Consider the following 17,759-nt stretch of genomic DNA (forward strand, 5'->3'; position numbering starts at 1 on the left):
TGTAGGTCAGGGCAGCAGCGGGGGGAAAAGCCTGAGCGCACGGCAGCCTAGGCGCGCCCCTGAAAGGGAGTCAACGGGCCAGGGAGTGAGCGTTGGAAACACGCCTGCAAGGAGCTACGAAGACTGCTAACCTCGGTCGAAGCGACGGGCAAGGCCTCCACTTGCTTCCGACTCGGGGTAACGCTCTGGCACGTTTGCCAATCTGGCCGCGGCTCGCCAGCACCCAGCGCCGCGCGAGCCCCCTCGCAGCAGGCAGCGCGAGGTTTGGCGCCTCGGGCAGATCCGGCTCGAGGGTCGTTCGATAACCAGAGTCTCGCGAGATCTGGGGGAAAGGGGCGCGAGAAGCCCGCGTGCACGCGCCCGAGAGCCGTTAGGGTGGAACCCCGCCCGGGCGGGGCGGGTGGAGCAGATACAGTTGGACGCCAGTTGGTGGAGCCCCCGCGGGAAACAACTGAGCGCGAGGAGCGTGCGCGCACACGTCGCGGCGACGGTGGCGGCGAGCGGCGTCAGAGCTCGAAGGGGGGGCTGACGGCTTCTGGCGGGTGGCGGTGTCGGAGGCGAGCGCTTGCTTAGCCCGTAACGCTTCTGTCCCAAGACCCGACGGAGAGTGAGGGAGCGAGGGTCGCTTTCGGGGGCTGCTGCCTTCCCCTGACGCACCGTCGTGAGGAGCGCAGCCCGGACTCTCCTGCAAGCCCTCCGGCTCCCTTTCCACACGCCTTGAGGCGGCGGCGGCGGCGGCGGCAGCTGAGACAGCGTCTCACCTTCCCCCACCCCTTCCCCTGTCCCCCCCGCCCGAAAGGGCCCGGTCTGCGCCCCACCCCCGCCCGCCCGCTCGCTACGCCGCCGCCATGTCGGCGCAGGCCCAGATGCGCGCGATGCTGGACCAGCTGATGGGCACCTCCCGGGACGGTAAGTGTCTGCCAGTGCCCTGGGGGTGGGGGAGGGGACGGGGACGGCGACGGGCCGGGGCTCCGCGGGCGTACCTGGGCTTGCGTGTGTGGCTGAGTAAGGGGCTCCCAGATTGGTAACACGAGGGCCCGGCTCCCGTCCCATCCAATCAGGGCCGGGCAGGCGGGCTTGGGGGGCGGTGACCGAGCGGATTGGCGGGAACCGCTGCCAATGGGGTCAGGCGGGGCCTGGAGGCAGAAAGGAGAGTTTGAGATTCAGTGTTGACTTGTCTGGGACGGGAGAGCCCACGTCTCTGCTGGCGTAGTCGGTCGTCCGGTTCTGTGGCTGATTAGGTGCCGGTGGACCGCTAAAGCCTCCGCCCCCTGGACTGATTCCTTGAGCCAGAGCTGTGGGATCGTCCCTCGCCGCCGCCCTCCAGAGCATCCAGACAGAACTGCCCCCCGCCCCGCCCCCCGCCCCCCGCGCCCTACCTGGGTCCGGAGGAAACCTTCCCCTCGAGCCCCGCCCCAGCAGTGCACTCTCGGTCCCCACGGTCCTGCTTATGGAGAAAATCTGACCCAAACCATGGTTTCGTGAAGTGGGTGTGTTTGGCCCCATTTTGTGAAAAGAAAAATGTTATGGCCTGGTTTTTTTTTTTTTTCCTTCCGAGAGACCTCCATTTTGTTAGAGAATTTAATAGAAGCTTTGTTCAGTAAATATTGACAAATCTCGCATGTCCCCAAATAGAACCATTTTGAAAATGTGGTGCCCAGTGGAGTAGACTTGAGGGGAAAAAACGATCCTTTTAGGCACTTAGGTTAGAGCTGATGTAGAAGATCACTAATCCTGGATATCTTTTTGTCATAAAGAGAATTTCTAAATGAAAAGATGAAATGCTGTTGCTTTTTTGGTGATAATCATGTATTCTCAAATTGAGCTGAAGTCCGTGTTAATACGGAGGAAAGGTCTAGTTTACTTTCTCTTTTAAAAAGCAAAATACTCGTTTATTTTTATATGTTGCTTGTTTAGGCAGATCGTTTCTCAGCCATTAAAGAAATGCTTTTTTTCTTTCAAAAAAGTTATTTAAATTGCTTGACGTAAGAGAAGAGGCACACATATTTTTAATAGTTGCTCTTGTAATTTTCTTGAATACTTTGCAGCAAAATATGTGAGTGAATTAAAAAAGTATATTAAAGTATTTTTTGCAGTGCATACTGAGAATGGCTTTTCAGGGTTCACAGTTCAGTTTTAATAAAATACCCATATTGGGAACTTGTCTACATAGGACACAGACAAATAGGTGGAGGTGGCAAATCTATTTGTGGTTGTGTAGAGAGGAGGGGAAGATTGGGAAGGAGATGAATTTTGTGTAGTAAACCCTGGAAAGTTAACATTAATTAAAAATGCCCCTGAAGAAACTTTTACCTGTTCATTTTTTCAGTTAGATAAGAATGGTTATTTTATAGCTGCAGCATGTCTTAACATTGCTCTTCTTCCATAATGAAGATGGTATTGGCAAGGGACCTAATTCAGTATTGTAGTTGACAGAATAATTTTTGTAATAAAGTTATGGAAATCATTTAAGATTTTACATGAATCTTTTGGTCCTAGATGGATACCATTTTTGGTACCTTCTGCATGGATTGAATTTTCTAATTTTGCTGGAAGGGTAATTGGATCAAAAAAACTATTGTCACCTAATATCACCTGATAAATTTCCAAACAAGGTAGCCAATCTAGTATTGCAAAGCTACATTAAAAAAAAAAAAAGAAAAAAAATATATTCCTATGTGTGTAGACAGCAGAAACATGGGTTTCTTAAAATCCATTCTGCTTTGTATACAAATAAATTTAAATTTTTTTATGTGTATGTTACTGGATTTTTTTTTGCCTCCAGACTAAGGATTTACCAATGAACTCATGTTAACGAGTCCACGATATTATTTAACTGAAATGACTGGATTTTCACTGCTGTGTTGGGCCAGAAGTAAGAAGCATACTACTTTCAAGGAAAAGAAATGAATGTTTTTTTAGATACCCATATTAGTTCTTTTATGTATACAAGATAAGAATCAGAACATTCTTTTCCTTACTAGATAATGAGTTTACATATTTCATCTTCTGATTCAGGACCTTTAAATAATTAGGATTGTTCTTTTTTAGCATACTGTCAACTTCACGTTATCCAGGGGTAGGGGAACATGGATACGTTCCTGAATAAACACCATATAATTTGAAACCATATAATGGAAAGCTTTGTATTGGACAAAGGAACAGCTTACAGGGAATGCTGTTGGGTGTCTTTGGCACTAAGAGGTGGAAATGGGGATCCAAGAGGTGGGAAAGATATGGAAAAGGTAGGTAGGGGAGGGCGTATTTAAGGCAGCTCTGTCCTTTTTTAATCATCCCAGAAACTGACTATAAAACAACTACTGTTTTCTGGGATAGTGGGACTCAACGGTCGCAGTAACCTCCCCCCAACCCTTAGTGTTCTGTGAGGGAATCAAGTGGCACGAGAGGCTTAGGGTACTGGGAAAACCTTGTTTTCCTTTCACTTTTCCCTCTCCACCAGTAAAAGTATTTATTCCTTCTTCCCCTCTCCCAAATCAGTTTTTAATTAGTTCCTTTTTAAACTCCTTGGAAATGTAAGTCTGTTAAAAGTACCTTATTTTGAGTTACTTAAATCAGTTAATCATTTAGATTACCTACGTTCAATTGAAATTCTCAGCATTAGGAATTTTAGTGTCAGGGAATTGGAGAGGTAATTTTGGGTCACTGGGCACTTCCAGAAAGGACAGTCCTGGGTGAGTGGTGGAAGTGGGGGGCTTTGGACAACCAGAGGGCAGCATGTTGGTGCTGGGAGGCTGGGCAGGGGGATGATCAGGAGGTGGGAGAGGAATGCACAAGGGTGGTGGGAGGGCCAAAGACAAACTTTGCCTTCTTTGCAATTTTGCCTAGGGCCCTGGTGGTGGCAACCGCCTGTGTGCCACTGAAAATCGTGCCGATGCCTGGCATACTGCATAAATGGAAGCAGGGTACCGCGTGAGTTGAAACATTGGTCACACTATATAAAGTTTGTATATGTGAATCAGTGTAACTCATACCCATGTAACTGGGGGTCTGACTGTATTTGGATTTTTCTGATAAGGCATCATGGGCTAAGGAAAAGAGCCCTGGGCTGAGACTCAGGAGACCTGGTTTCTAGCCCCAGCTGTACCTCTAATTGTAACCTTGGGTAAGTCACTTAACCTTTTTTGCCTCAAGTTAAATCAATAATTTGTTAAATGGGAAACCAAATAATTTCCTATGTTACACTCAAAAAATGTTGAAAAATAAGTATATCTTAATTTTTTTTAGGAAAGAGGAACCATAAGTAGATATAAATCAGTATGTTATTTTATCTGAAGTTTGAGGTAAATTAAACCTTATAAATATCTTTTTGTTTCAGTTGTTAGTGTTAACTGAAGGGAGAGGGATGATGTGTTTTTCCTGAACATAGTCCATTTGAAAGTAGGGAAGAGCAGCAGAGAAAAATTGAAGCAGCAGTATGAGAATTGTCTGTGTGACAGTTGGAGGAACTCACTGTCCTTGCACAGTCTGTAGTTATTTTTTTCTGAGTTGGGTTATTTGCCCTTCGCTAGAGCTCTTTTGCCAACAAATAGAATTTGGTTATAAGCCTCTGGTCCTGGAATGGTACAAGGGATAGGAATTAAACAAAATTGAGGGTATAAATTTAGATTATATTTTACGTTTAGAAACTAGGGAATTTACAGAAGTAGTTGTGAGGACTCCGTATTTTTAAATTACTTATAAGCTTAAAAAGGAGTAGAGATCATCTCTGAAAGGTTAAAACAGGCCAGGAATGGCCATCACCTCCCCCCTACACTCCAAAGGACAAGTAGACTAATAAATAGAATGTAGAATATAGAATAGAATTTTATATAATCATTAGTTGGCCATTATGGTTAGGGAATGTCTAGGGCAAGTTAAAGCTTTCAGATAATTTTGCCTATTTTTGAGGGTAATCTTTCTAAACATACAGTGATGTACTTCCTCAGTTAATAGAAATACACTTAGTCATAATTTGGTATCTTTGCTGATCAATTATATATTACAATAGTTTTGCAGAATGTAAAATTAAAAGGGTATACTATTCATTCTAGGAGGTAACCAGGAAAATAGAGTTAAGAAAATAATTTACTTGCTCCTAATAGAAGTTTAGCGATACATCACTGTTGAACTTGTAGGATAGGATGACATTGCTGTCTTTCTGCAAAATAAATAATTGAATCAAAGATTGAAGTAGTGTTTTCTTCAGTGGATTTTCTTCATAAAATCATCTTTACTGTAATCTGTGTTCCTTGACTTGTCATCAACATTGAGAGCATTTTTTTTTTAATTTTTCTCATTAGCATAATGAGCCATATTTATTTTTTGGTCAGTTGTAAGCCATTTTATTCCACTTGGATTGTTCATTTTAAGTGAAGGAGGCATAGCCTTTAATGTACAAGCACACATTTTTAAAAGTAGTAATGGAGTATATCTTATTCCAGAGCTTGTAAATTCTTTTAACATAAGAAATTACAGCAAAAGTAAGGTTAAACAGTAAACATAAGGCTAAATTAGAGTTTTAGTAAATACTTCATCAAGAGGTCCAGGCATATCAAAACACCAAAAGCTCTGTTAACATCCATATGTTGAATCGTTTTGAACAAACTTTAACTCATTTTGTGTTTTAAACTCTGAATGTGTCTGCAAAACAGTGTAGAAAACATAATAGTATAATTTCATATAATCTTGTTTTGTCCTTGGATTCTCTATAGTTTAGCATTCCTCAAGGAGGCCTATGCTTGTGTGATAATTTTTACTTTGGGTAAAGAAATGCATTGAAACCAAAGAAAAATCATATTGTTTATCACTGCATAAGCTCTATAATAAGCAAGTAAATGCTTTGATTTGGTTTGGATAATATGTCACATAAGGAAAAATGATGGTGAGCTGCATGTTCAAGATAGGTAGCAGGAAAGGTGTCATGGATTATAATATATAATAGTCTTTTAGTGAGTCAGATATTGGTGTTCAGTACCAGGTGGTTCATACAGACATTAAAGCTTGAAGTTGCTAAGACTTCAGGCAAGTGGTGGGGTTGCAAAAACAAAACAAAACAAAACAAAACTAAAGATCACTAAGTGTGGACATAGCTAGATAAATGAGGCAGATGCTCCTCCAGAATGGAATTCCAGAAATTGAATGAAATGGGTTGAATCCTAAAAAAGCCCAGGGCTATTAGTATAGTCTGTGAGGAAGTATACATAATTGTACTAACCAGCTTAATCAGTCTACTAAGAAGATGAAGAAAGGTGGGACAGTTTGCTGGAGAATGAATGAGGGAGCAAGAGAGAGGGTACATTTCTGACAGGAATCTTGTGAATTCACCTGTAGAATAGTCGCTCTTCCTTTTTGTTTTAAATTCTCATGCACTAGTAGCGACTAGGGTAGAAATTGAAAGGCAAGGCCAAAATGCATCAATTTTTAAGGTGATTGAGGTTATAGAGAAAAGTAGTTTGTAAATTGAGTAAATGTCACATTTTGCTATTTAACATGGGCTAGAGAAAGGAGTCTTTAAACTTTTTTCCTAAAAAAAAAAAACAAAAAAACTCTCACTAGATATTGATCCATATGTTCTAATTTAGTTGTGAACCATGTGCAGTGATGTTTGACCTGTGTGATTCAACATGAAAAGAATTTAACCAGCTGCCCTTGCTGAGTCTTTTGTCATGTCTCCTGAATGCATGGTAAATTGTTTTGTTTTTATCTTCTTGAGACCTCAGTTTTCTCTTTCAGAGTTAGACTTTTCCAGAATTTTTGCCTTTCAGTAAAAGAAATTGGATAGTATCTATAGTATACTTAGCTGTTCACTGCTTCTTTATTTTGTCCTACTGTTAGATTATGCAGTATACCCTTTTTTTTAAGTTATTTGAAGGTATATTTTAGATCAGGATTGACACTATGGCCCACCTGCTTTTTGTAAAGTTTTATATGTAAACAACCACGCCTACTTGTGTACGTACTGTCTATTGCTGCTTTGCCGTAAAACAGCAGAGTTGAGTAATTGCAAGAGACCTCTTTCTTTAGCTGGCAAGTTTAAAATATTTGCTATCTAGCCCATTAAGAAAAAGCTTGTTGACCACTGTTTTGGTGAGTGATTCTCAAAAAAGAGTGGTCCTCAGACTTTAGCAATACCTGGGAACTTGTTAGAAATGTAAGTTCTTGGGCTGACTCCAGAAATTCTTGGGACTGGGACCAATAATCTGTAATTTAAGAAGCCTTCTACATGACTCCGATGCACATTAAAAATTTGAGAAACTCTGTTCTAGATAAGTGTTTCCCAAGTGTTAGCCACACATACCGCCTTTTTACCCTGTTTTCTGTTTAATATTTTCTTCACGTCAACTCACTTTCTAAAAATTTAAGTTAATTTTAAAATGAAAATTTGTCACCAGAAAGATATAGTGAGAACAACATGATATTTTGAAAAATAACTTAAGACTCAAAAAAAAAAAAAAAAGTAACTTAGGCTATGTTGTTACATGTGCTTAGCATTAGAACTTGTTAGATGTTAAGCACCAAATGGACTTTATCATGTATTTTTTTAAAGTTAATCATGAGGGTTGCCTGGGTGGCTCAGCGGTTGAGCGTCTGCCTTCAGCTCAGGGCGTGATCCTGGAGACCCAGGATCGAGTCCCGCATTGGGCTCCCTGCATGGAGCCTGCCTCTCCCTCTGGCTATGTCTCTGCCTCTCTCTTGTGTCTCTCATAAATAAATAAACAAAATCTTTTTTTTTTTTTTTTTACAAAATCTTTAAAAAAAGTTAATCATGATAATTACTGAATGGTGTTTAAAATATTGATGAAATCCTGTTTATGAAATTGGATAATACCTAAAATCATCTTTTGTACAAATCTCATACTTTGGAAAATACTGTTGTAGTTATTCATGTGAAAGAAAAAGCTGTTTGAACTATACATACCCAAGTCCTCAAAAATGACTAACCAGAAGAAATGCATATCAGAGAGAGAGAGAGAGAGAGAGAGAGAGAATCGAGAGAGATCTAGGAGTCCTTAGGTTCATCTAGACCTCAACAATGAAATTACCTCATTTAGCTTGAATTCCCACCGCTCCCATGGTGGCCAGCGTTCTGCAGGATTTCACCAACCTGTTTAACAATGGGAATGTGAAAAGATGCCTGGCTGTGGGAAGGGCTACTTAATGAAAGAAAATCCCTGGACTAGAAACTGTGGGGCAAGTGGCTATGATTTTATGTTGTATAGGGAAACAGCAGAACATCTTTGCTAGGAAAATAGTTGCTTCATCTCAGAATCTAGGAACCATGTGTTCTTGTTTTGAGACAATCCCGTGTTACTTAATTTGCCTCATAGTATTAAAGGGATACTTCCCTAGACATGGTGTTCTGTATTATTTATTGGCTGATGTGCTTTAGGATATAGTAATTGTTGATAGGAGTAAACTGTTTCTTTCCTGACTATCCCCTGGTTGCTGAGTTGCTTTAGTTACTTCTTCCTTTCCTTAGAGATTATGGACACATTTGTTTCTATTGTCTTTTGTCTCTGCAATAAAGTAGTGATATAGGACTCTAATCTTAGAGGGACTGAAAGTCTAGTGGGAAATGAAGATTTACACATGAGCAGTTATGTTTATTTTTAAATCATAAATTCTGTGATGCTGATTATAGGGGCCTAATTTTGCAAACTCTTAAAAAATACAAAAGACTATCAAACACTGGTAGGAGTGAGCAAATGTATATTTTTTTCAAATTATAAAAAAAAAAAAAAAGCATTACAAACGAAGTCCCTCTGTTTCCCTTCACAGTCAGAATCCTTTCCCCAAAGGTAATCCTTGTGCATTTGGTGTATAACCAACATGACACAGTATTTCTGCTGTGTCCTTTCAGTAGTCGTAAGGCTCAGTCTCCTTCATGGTAATCTCTGTTTTTCCATTTTAACTTTATCATTGAGTTGTCTGTCACTTCTGTCCTTTGATATTCTCATTTCTTTTCCTTTATTTCTTTCCTTCACTATTTTTTGATTTGGGGAGGCTCTGCTTAGCTTTTAAAGCTGTAGTCAATGAATGAGAATTTGTGTTTTTGGTAAATCAGCCAATTACTTTTTCTTTGGTTCTTTTCAGCAAATTCTTCCTAGCCAGAGATAGGTTTCATTACTTCTAATTTTGTGTATAGGAAGTTCTAGATGATAGAAGGCACCAGATATCCCCAGTACAGGTGTTACTGTATCAGAATTGCAGCTCTGCAAGTAAGTATCAAAATTGAAAATTTAGCAGGCTGCAACTTTTTAATAACTGACTTTCTTTTATAACCTATAAAACAAATTCCATATAATCTTTTAGAACTTAATATTTAGGTAGCAGTCTATTCAAGCTTTTCTAATGTATTTCTTAAATTTAAAAGAAACATATTGATAGATTTCGTAAAGCATATATTCCACCACCACACCTGCCAGTGGCCAAGACTACGCTTGTGTACTGAGAGGAGATAGGGTGGTGGCAAGGGGTGGAATAGAGCCCTTGGAATGTAGCTACTTTAATATTTCTCTTCTCACATTTCCATCACCATTCTGTTAGCTCTTAAATATCCTGTAAGCTTTTTCACTTAATACAAGGCTGTTTCCCTGTCTCATTCCTTATAGTTTTGTTGCATGGATTTTCACAGACAAGGCTGGTAGATTTTAAAAAGTTACTTTCACATTTTATTAATCTTTGATCATATTCGGTAAGAATGAATTTGTTCTAGCAATTTCTACAATGGGCTTTGAAGTTTTTAAATGTTGGGCTTGTCTTGGGGGTTCTGATAGGAGTAAAAGTCTATTTGTAATTATAAACCTATGGGACCCTATGAAAAGATTTAAGACGGATAGCCCTTCTGAGCCATATCGTACCCTTATTTTTGCATTTTCTGGGGGAAGGGAAATTTTACTTACTTGGTATGACTTTATAAGCTCTAGTAGATAGAAGTGACTTTATTACATTTGAAAGGGACGATGCCATAATTGGTTTTTCCCACTGCCACCTTTGGCTGAGTACTCTTTCTTATGTAATAAATAAAATTTTGACAAGTTTGGCATGTATCACGTCTTGTTAACTGTTTTCAAAGCACCCATAGTCATAATATGTTAAGACATGGTAGTGAGTACTTTTACAAAACAAATTCTGTACTTTGAACTGTATATATATATATATATATATATATATATATATATACACACACACACACATACATACATACATACAGTGAATTAAACTGTATTAACAATTACATGAAGTAAAAGATTTTTTAAAAAAGGATAATTACAGAAGAGTTCTTATAGATGAGCTTTAGACTGAATTCTAAAGGAACAGCAAAGGTAGGTGGGAGAATTTAGTAGAGTTGATGAGACACTTGGAGAAGAATGTAAAAGTAATCACAATGGTTCTTCAGTGTAGTACTCCCTGTGCAGCAGGAATCACCTATTTTTACCTCTGAAGATGAGGGTTTCCTGGGACAGGGCAGACTTCTTCCTGCCCTGTACTAGACTAGAAATTGGCCACTGGTCTTTATATAGTTTATATGTTACTATGTGGACTTAGTAGCTAATATAAGGCTGGTAATAAGAGGATGAAACATTTCTTTGCATTTGATGATTTGAGGGCACAGGGAAATGAGTAGCTTTAAGCTGTCAGCTATACACCTCTTTCTTTTGCTCTGCTTTCCTTTTACTGAAGGTATATGGATTTCATTTCAGAGGGAATGTGCTTGTCCTGTCCTAAGCCAGTGGTCACACTTGGCCCCTAACAAGTGTATCTGTGGGGAGGGCTTTGGTTGTCACATTGGAGAATATGGGAGGGCTTTTCTTCTCCTGGCCCCATTTATAAGCTAGGGGTTGCTTCCATTTGCTTTGTGTGCTGTTGAGTTTTCTTCTGTTTTCCCTAAGCTAAGTTCTAAGCTAATTCTATATAAGAGAAATACTAATTAGTTGTTTTTATAAATTGCTTGTCATTAATGCCTGATAATATGCAGTAAAATAAGGATTCCGCATACCATTATATATGTCAAATATTACAAACTTTAAGGTTCTTTTAATTATAATACTAAACTCAGTTCACTTTTGCTTAGCCTTCACAGTTGTTGATCACATAGCATGGTCATCCACTCACAGCTTAAAAAAATACAGGGAGCATCGGAGAGAATGGGTAAAGTAAAATTTTGATGTTTTTAAAATAGCACCTAAATCTATGAAAGTTTATTTATTGTTTGTATGGGAGGGAGAGGGAGGGTAGCCCTGGAGGGGAGGGGGTGGGTATTGGGAAAAATAGCATGCACCATGTAAAATGATGTCAGATACCATCTAGACTGAAGTTTTAAGTGTTACTACTATAATTTAAGTCTAAGGCAGTTTCAGAAGAGGCAGGACCATAAAACCGTGGTGTTGGGGTTACAGTGGGCTCGTTTTTCCCTCCCAACAGATTGAAGGGGATTTTGAGTATAATGGTATTTGAGTATAGTTGGGATGGGAGCTGCCTGTAGAGTGGCCTATCCATATTCCCTACATGACATTGCTTCACTACCGCTTTAGGCCCTGTTAACTTGCTGAGAAACTTTGAGAAGAGTAATAGGCATCTCAGTTTTTATTATTGTACACCTGCAACTCAGATATTCCCAAATACAAATTAGAATTCATGAAACTCACAAAAGGGTTGAACCAAAGAGAAAGTTTTTACTCTGAAGTTAGTTGCTTGGTAGTAAGTATTAATAGAAATTTTGATGCTTCCATTCAAATGAAGAACACTTTGCCTACCAAAGTTTTAAGCCAAATTGCTAATTTTAAAAACTTGGCATCATAGTTATGTACAAAGCCTAATTAATGTAGAAGTTATAGGGCAGAGAAACCTCCATGTTTTTATGGATAGACATTGTGTTGCTGTTAAACATGATTTAATTTGTGCCCCATTATTTTTAAACTTTTTTTTTTAAACTTTGTTTACACACTGAAAATCTGGATTGAAAAAGTGAAAAAATTAGGAAATCGGATTTTACCCAGAAAATATTACTCTGGCCCCAACTTTGCTCTTCCCCTACATGTAGCCATTTGCCAAAGCCAAATTTGACTTGGAGTATTTACTATTCCCTAAACATTTCTGCCTTTATAAGCTTTGTCAAAGATAATACTCCAGCTTGGAATGTTCTTCTTTCCTGTGATCTAAGTCCTATCTTGTCTTTAAATTTTGGCTTCTACCTTTTTATACGAAGCCTTTTCTAACCTCTCCATCCTTGGTGGCCATTCTAGCTTTAGAATTCCTGAAGTACTACTATTAGAGAAATCCATTTGGCACTCGGGTCATGCTACCTTTATTACTTGTTATTTAAATGTCCTATTTCTCTATCAACATCATGGACTCCTTGAGGGTACAGAGCTTGTAGTTATATGCCTATTTGTAACCCCATTGACCAGCACAGAGGATATGTGCACTAATAGGTTTGTTTCTATGATTTGGATCCAGTGTTAGTGTAAGAGGGTAGTTGTCTTGTTTTGTTTTTTAACTCAGGTTATTTTTATATGAATATATGCCCAAAGATACAGTATGTTGACTCCACAAAGTAATTCTTTGTATTATAAGATTTGGTTCATACTTGTTTTCTATTACTCATAGTCTGCCCCCCCACCCCTTTTTTTCACATGGGTGCTGTTATACCTAGTTTCTTTTGAAAAACATGGTTTGGGCCAGATATGTTGACAGAAACCAAAATTATCAGTATTTTTATTTTAAAATTCTTTGTTGGTTTAGCTAAATTACACTTTCATGGCATAAGCCCAAATTAATGTATTAAATACTGCATGGTAATGTAGCCAAGTTATTTTAAAATGTTAACCTTAAAGTCTCTTAAGTAAAACTTTTAAAATACCAATAAACATACCTAGTTGCTAGTCCATCTCAGGATATTTCTGTATCTGAAATTATTAGAGTTTTTATTATTTCATTGTTTTATAGGTTTCTGTAATGTGTAATTGACATTTGATAGCTGTATTTATTGCGTTTGCAGTTATCAAATTTATAGAGCAACCATTCTTATGCACTTTAAAACACTTTTTGGCATTTATAGAAATAGACTTTTTGTAAGAGCTCATCAGAGATAATGTTTGCTAAATTTGTATTTGGAATTGTTTATATTTTACCTTATAGCTGTGTCTTCAGGGCACATGTATCTTAATATTAGACTTAATGTTGTGATTTCTGAAGCAAAAACAGTAGCCCTACCTCACAAAATGTTTGATTAGTAAAACTTCTAAGAACCTTGATTTTTATTGTAAGGCCTGGTTTGTAGCATTACTGAACCATTAGTTTTATGTAGCATTGAAACAATACTTTTGTTGCATATTAAAAAGCTTAGGTATGTAGTAGGGAGAATCCTAGATATGTAAGGGTTTGGTTTTTTTTTTTTTTTTTTCTTTCCCTATTCAGAAAAGCTACATCATCTTTGAAATTCCTTAGCACATTTTGGGTACAGATTAAAAATAAGACATTTTTCTTACATGCCAGTAAGCAAAAAAAAAAAAAAAAAAAAAGTCTAATATATAGCATTGCCCTTCTGGTGCTAGCTTATCATAGTATCATTCTAACGTGAATTTAGGCCTTCACCAAAGTCTTAATGAGATAAAATCTTTTAAAAAGCATTTTTTAAAACCCCAGTTGGCCCAGAGACCATTTCCCAGAGTTCCAGCATTGGACTTTTTCCTGTGGTCAATCATATTCTTCTGTAGGGTTACACTTGTTAAGTCAATATTTTGAAAAATAAAACACCCTGATTTTGTTCACTTTTGTTTTCATATACAAGAATCTTTACAGTCAACATGTACTTCTAGATGCTGTATTGAAATTGCTGGCAGAGTCTATTCTATACAAACTGAACAATCTGGCCCCTTGTTTTATTTGTAAAGGTTCAATGTATCTATGCCTGCCTACTTCAATCTGCAAGGGAGTGTCAGAAAGGCCCCGCATTCGCCGAGCCGTGAGTTATCACTAACTTTTCAGATGTGTTAATGAATGTGGAACAAAAGCAGTTGTGTTTCAAAGGAAAAAAAGGAACCATCAAAATAACCTTTATTATAGTAGCAGGCGTGAACACTAAATGATTTATTCCAAATTGTGGTGTCAAAAATAACCTACTTGAACTAGAGACTAGCCTCTAGAAAACCTATTGTTGAACTGCTCTGAAGCTATCATTTTAGCTATAAATTACTTTTCTTAAATTTTATATACCCTGAATTAGAATATTCTTTAAGTCTTTTTGAGTTAAAACAATTTGAACAAAATCTTACCCCACTTAAAAATGACATATTTAGTTGACTTTGCATTAAGCTCTTCAAAATAAGACCATGTAAAAGGGGTAAAGGCTTAACCTTTCTGTGACTCACATGTGAAAAACAAATTAATTTAAGTAATTGAATCACTTCCTAGATGAGTTTTTGGAGTGCCCCAAAGCATCATGTGAAGTACAAAGGTGTTTACAATCTCTTTTGGTACCAACAGTTCTCGCTTCAGTAATTCATCAGTAGGTTTTCATTCATCAATGATGATATCAACTTAAGACTAAAATAAAACACGAACATTTCTTAGGGCTTATCTGAGCATTCTACATAGAAAAAACGTCCTTAAGAGTTTTTTTCTTTTTTTTCCCCCAAAGAGATTCTAAGCAAAAAAATTGTAACTAACGTCTATATTTTGTTCCTAGAGCTAGTTACTTTTCTTTTTCTTAGACTCTTTAAAGTTTGAGTTAGATAGGCATATCTGATTAGGAGGTTGGATGCTTCTGTTGCTTAGGAGGTGTATTGTGTTATATGAAGACAGAATAAATTTAAATGTACCCAGTATGGCCATATGTAGCCCAGACCACCTAAAATTTGAAGGTATGGTACCTTTGGAGGCATTAAAGTTAACGTTTCATTTAGGCATTGTGCCTTTGTCTGACTGGTGTGTAAGTCCTTCTTCCAGGTTTGTACACTCTTAAACACGCTATTCTACCCTCTCTAACTCATCCCAGCAGCAAAAGGGAGACACTTCAGCTGGAACAAAATAGTGGAAGAAATGGCGTCTGGGGTTCAGTGGGGATTCGCAGTGTGTATGCAATGTTTGCAAGATTACTTTTTATGTTTTTCAATTAATGTAAATAATTACAAAATAAATCTATGCTTAGCGTCAAGTAGGGAACATTGTATACCAGTAGAAACTCTCCTAGTGGGTCTGCTGCAAGTCGCTTAACCTCTTGGGGCCTCGATTTCATCATCTGCAATATGAAGGAGTTGGACTCCATAATCTTGAAAGTCCATTCCTGCTCTATATCCTATGCTTTTCTGAAGTACTCTGTTTAACAGAATGCATTGCTTTCCCACTTTGACTATTTGAATTACATTTGCAGTACACATACTGCAATTGCATGTCTAAAATAGTTTTTCTGTAGGATATTATACAAACTAATCCCTCTTGAGCTGATTTATATAAATAAATGTATGTGCGTGTAGCCACACAGGAAAAAGCTAGTGATAGTAGGGCTCTCAGAAAATAAGTATTTTCCAGTTGTCTAACCTTGAATGTTATTAACTTTTCTATATTACAGGAGATACTACTCGTCAACGAATCAAATTCAGCGATGACAGAGTATGCAAGAGTCACCTTCTCAACTGTTGCCCCCATGATGTCCTCTCTGGAACTGTACGTATTATTAAATTTATTGTTTAATTATTGGTATCCCAACTTGATGAAGACTTAATTTCTTGTCAGATTATTATGCACTCATTTTTTAAGGCAGTTTAGAGGAGGGATTTGCATCTCTTATATTATTTAGGCTGATGATTTAAATCTGCAAAAATGAGATTTCTCTGAAAAGTCTTTACTGTGCTTCGCTTTATAATTTTTTCCATTCTTCAGGGTAATTTTTGAGACAGTATTTCTTATTTGGAACGTAGAGGCAATTATACTGCAATTGCACTTTCAGTTTCTGCAATTCTATAAAATGATTTTTAAAATAGTTTTCTTTATTGTTGAGAGCAGAGTAGACTTTTATCCAAGGCATTATATGTTTAGATTTGTACACATTGTATCATGGAAATCATGAGGAAAACCTAATAGTAAATACTTAAAGTCACAGAATTGAATTTGCTGGTAGTGTTGTCACTTAAAATGCATTTATGTTGCTGACTCTTAAATAATATAAAGCTCACTTAATTTAGATTCTATAGCTAGTGATGTTGGTTGACCTTGGAGTTTCATCATTTTAATTTGAAAGAAATCACATAATGATGGACCTATTTAAATAAATGGAACAAAGGATCTGATTTTCTTACTTTGGGGTTTAGTTGAAATGATTACTCACTGCAAGAGTTTCCTTTCACAGGCCACATTTGATGGCAGAGGAGGACTAGTAGGGGATAAATATTTAGCTGGCTTTATTTCTCACTTGCCAGAAATGACTGAAATAAAGAGAAGATTTCTGACTTGATGAGTTCCTGTATTTAAGGCAGTTTAAATGAGTGGTTTCTTTTTTTTTCTTTTTTCTTTTTTTTTTTTAATTTTAAAAGACTTTATTCATGAGAGACACACAGAGAGAGGCAGAGACATAGGCAGAGGGAGAAGCAGACTCCATGCAGGGAGCCCGATGTGGGACTTGATTCCGGATCCCGGGATCATGCCCTGAGCTGAAGGCAGACACTCAACTGCTGAGCCACCCAGGCATCCCAAGTGGTTTCTTTTGGATAGAATTAAATACCTTTAACAGACATTAAGACATATACAATAGGAAACAACTCTTTTTTCCAGTAGGAAAGACTGTTGAAACTGTTACATTAAAAGGGGGAAAAAAGAGCCTACATTTAAGAATATGTATATGATACTTGAATATTTTTTCAGTGTAGTAACATAATCTAGATTCTGAACACTTGAATTAGAACTATGACAGATAATTAACCCTCATGTATACTCTTTAGAATATCCATAAAGTATTTTCTACAGTGCTATAAAACATTTAAGGGATGCCTGGGTGGCTCAGCGGTTGAACGTCTGCCTTCAGCTCAGGGCATGATCCTGGATCTGGGGATCAAGTCCCGCATTAGGCTCCCTACAAGGAGCCCGCTTCTCCCTCTCTTGTCTATGTCTCTGGCTCTCCACGTCTCTCATGAATAAATAAATCTTTAAAAAAGATTGTGAATCAATAAAATGTCTAATTATCTATAGTATATTTTGATTCTCTACAGTTACTATTGATTAAATTTAACAAAGTTGTGTTTAATGGCTACATTATCACTTCAAATAATACTTGGGAACAGGATTAATTAGCAAAGTGACAAATTAGTTTTTTTATTTCTTAAAACTCTAAACCCAGCTATAGCAAGATATGGACATAGTGTTATATTCTTCCGGTATGGCATTGATAAAAATCTGACATCACAGTTGTGCTTTACATTTTATAATGTACATATGCAGCTATGCTCATTTATTTCCTTTTTTTAATTTTTAATTTTTTAAAGATTTAATTTGTTCATGGGAAATAGAGGCAGAGACACAGGCAGGCTCCATACGGGGAGCCTGATGTGGGACTTGATCCCAGGACCCCAGGATCACACCCTGGGCTAAAGGCAGACACCAAACCGCTGAGCAACCTAGGGATCCCCATTTATTTTGTTTTTAAAAAGATTTTATTTGAGAGAGTAAGTATGCTAGCAAGAGTAGGAGTAAGGGGGTGATTAAGCATAGTATACACTGAGCATCAAGCCCAGTGCAGTGCTTGATCCCAAGACACAGATCATGAC

At 38.0% G+C, this 17,759-nt stretch overlaps 1 protein-coding gene across 5 annotated transcripts in view; it reads left to right on the forward strand.

Annotated features, from left to right (window-relative positions):
* Positions 1–366: 366 nt before the first annotated feature.
* LOC121490094 (putative RNA-binding protein Luc7-like 2) overlaps positions 367–17,759 on the forward strand; it is a 59,300-nt gene continuing 41,907 nt past the window's right edge. The window contains exons 1-4 of one of the 5 annotated variants that reach the window (XM_041753706.1): positions 367–909; positions 3,847–3,930; positions 13,896–13,966; positions 15,572–15,666. In XM_041753706.1, the coding sequence (XP_041609640.1) occupies positions 3,893–3,930; positions 13,896–13,966; positions 15,572–15,666 (204 nt within the window). In that variant the 5' untranslated portion in view covers positions 367–909; positions 3,847–3,892. Of the gene's footprint in view, positions 910–3,846; positions 3,931–4,184; positions 6,684–7,743; positions 11,152–13,895; positions 13,967–15,571; positions 15,667–17,759 lie in introns of those variants that run through there. The other 4 variants (XM_041753710.1, XM_041753707.1, XM_041753709.1 and 1 more) reach the window with 4 other exon arrangements.

Source organism: Vulpes lagopus, chromosome 4, assembly GCF_018345385.1.
Source record: "Vulpes lagopus strain Blue_001 chromosome 4, ASM1834538v1, whole genome shotgun sequence".
Taxonomy (NCBI): domain Eukaryota; kingdom Metazoa; phylum Chordata; class Mammalia; order Carnivora; family Canidae; genus Vulpes; species Vulpes lagopus.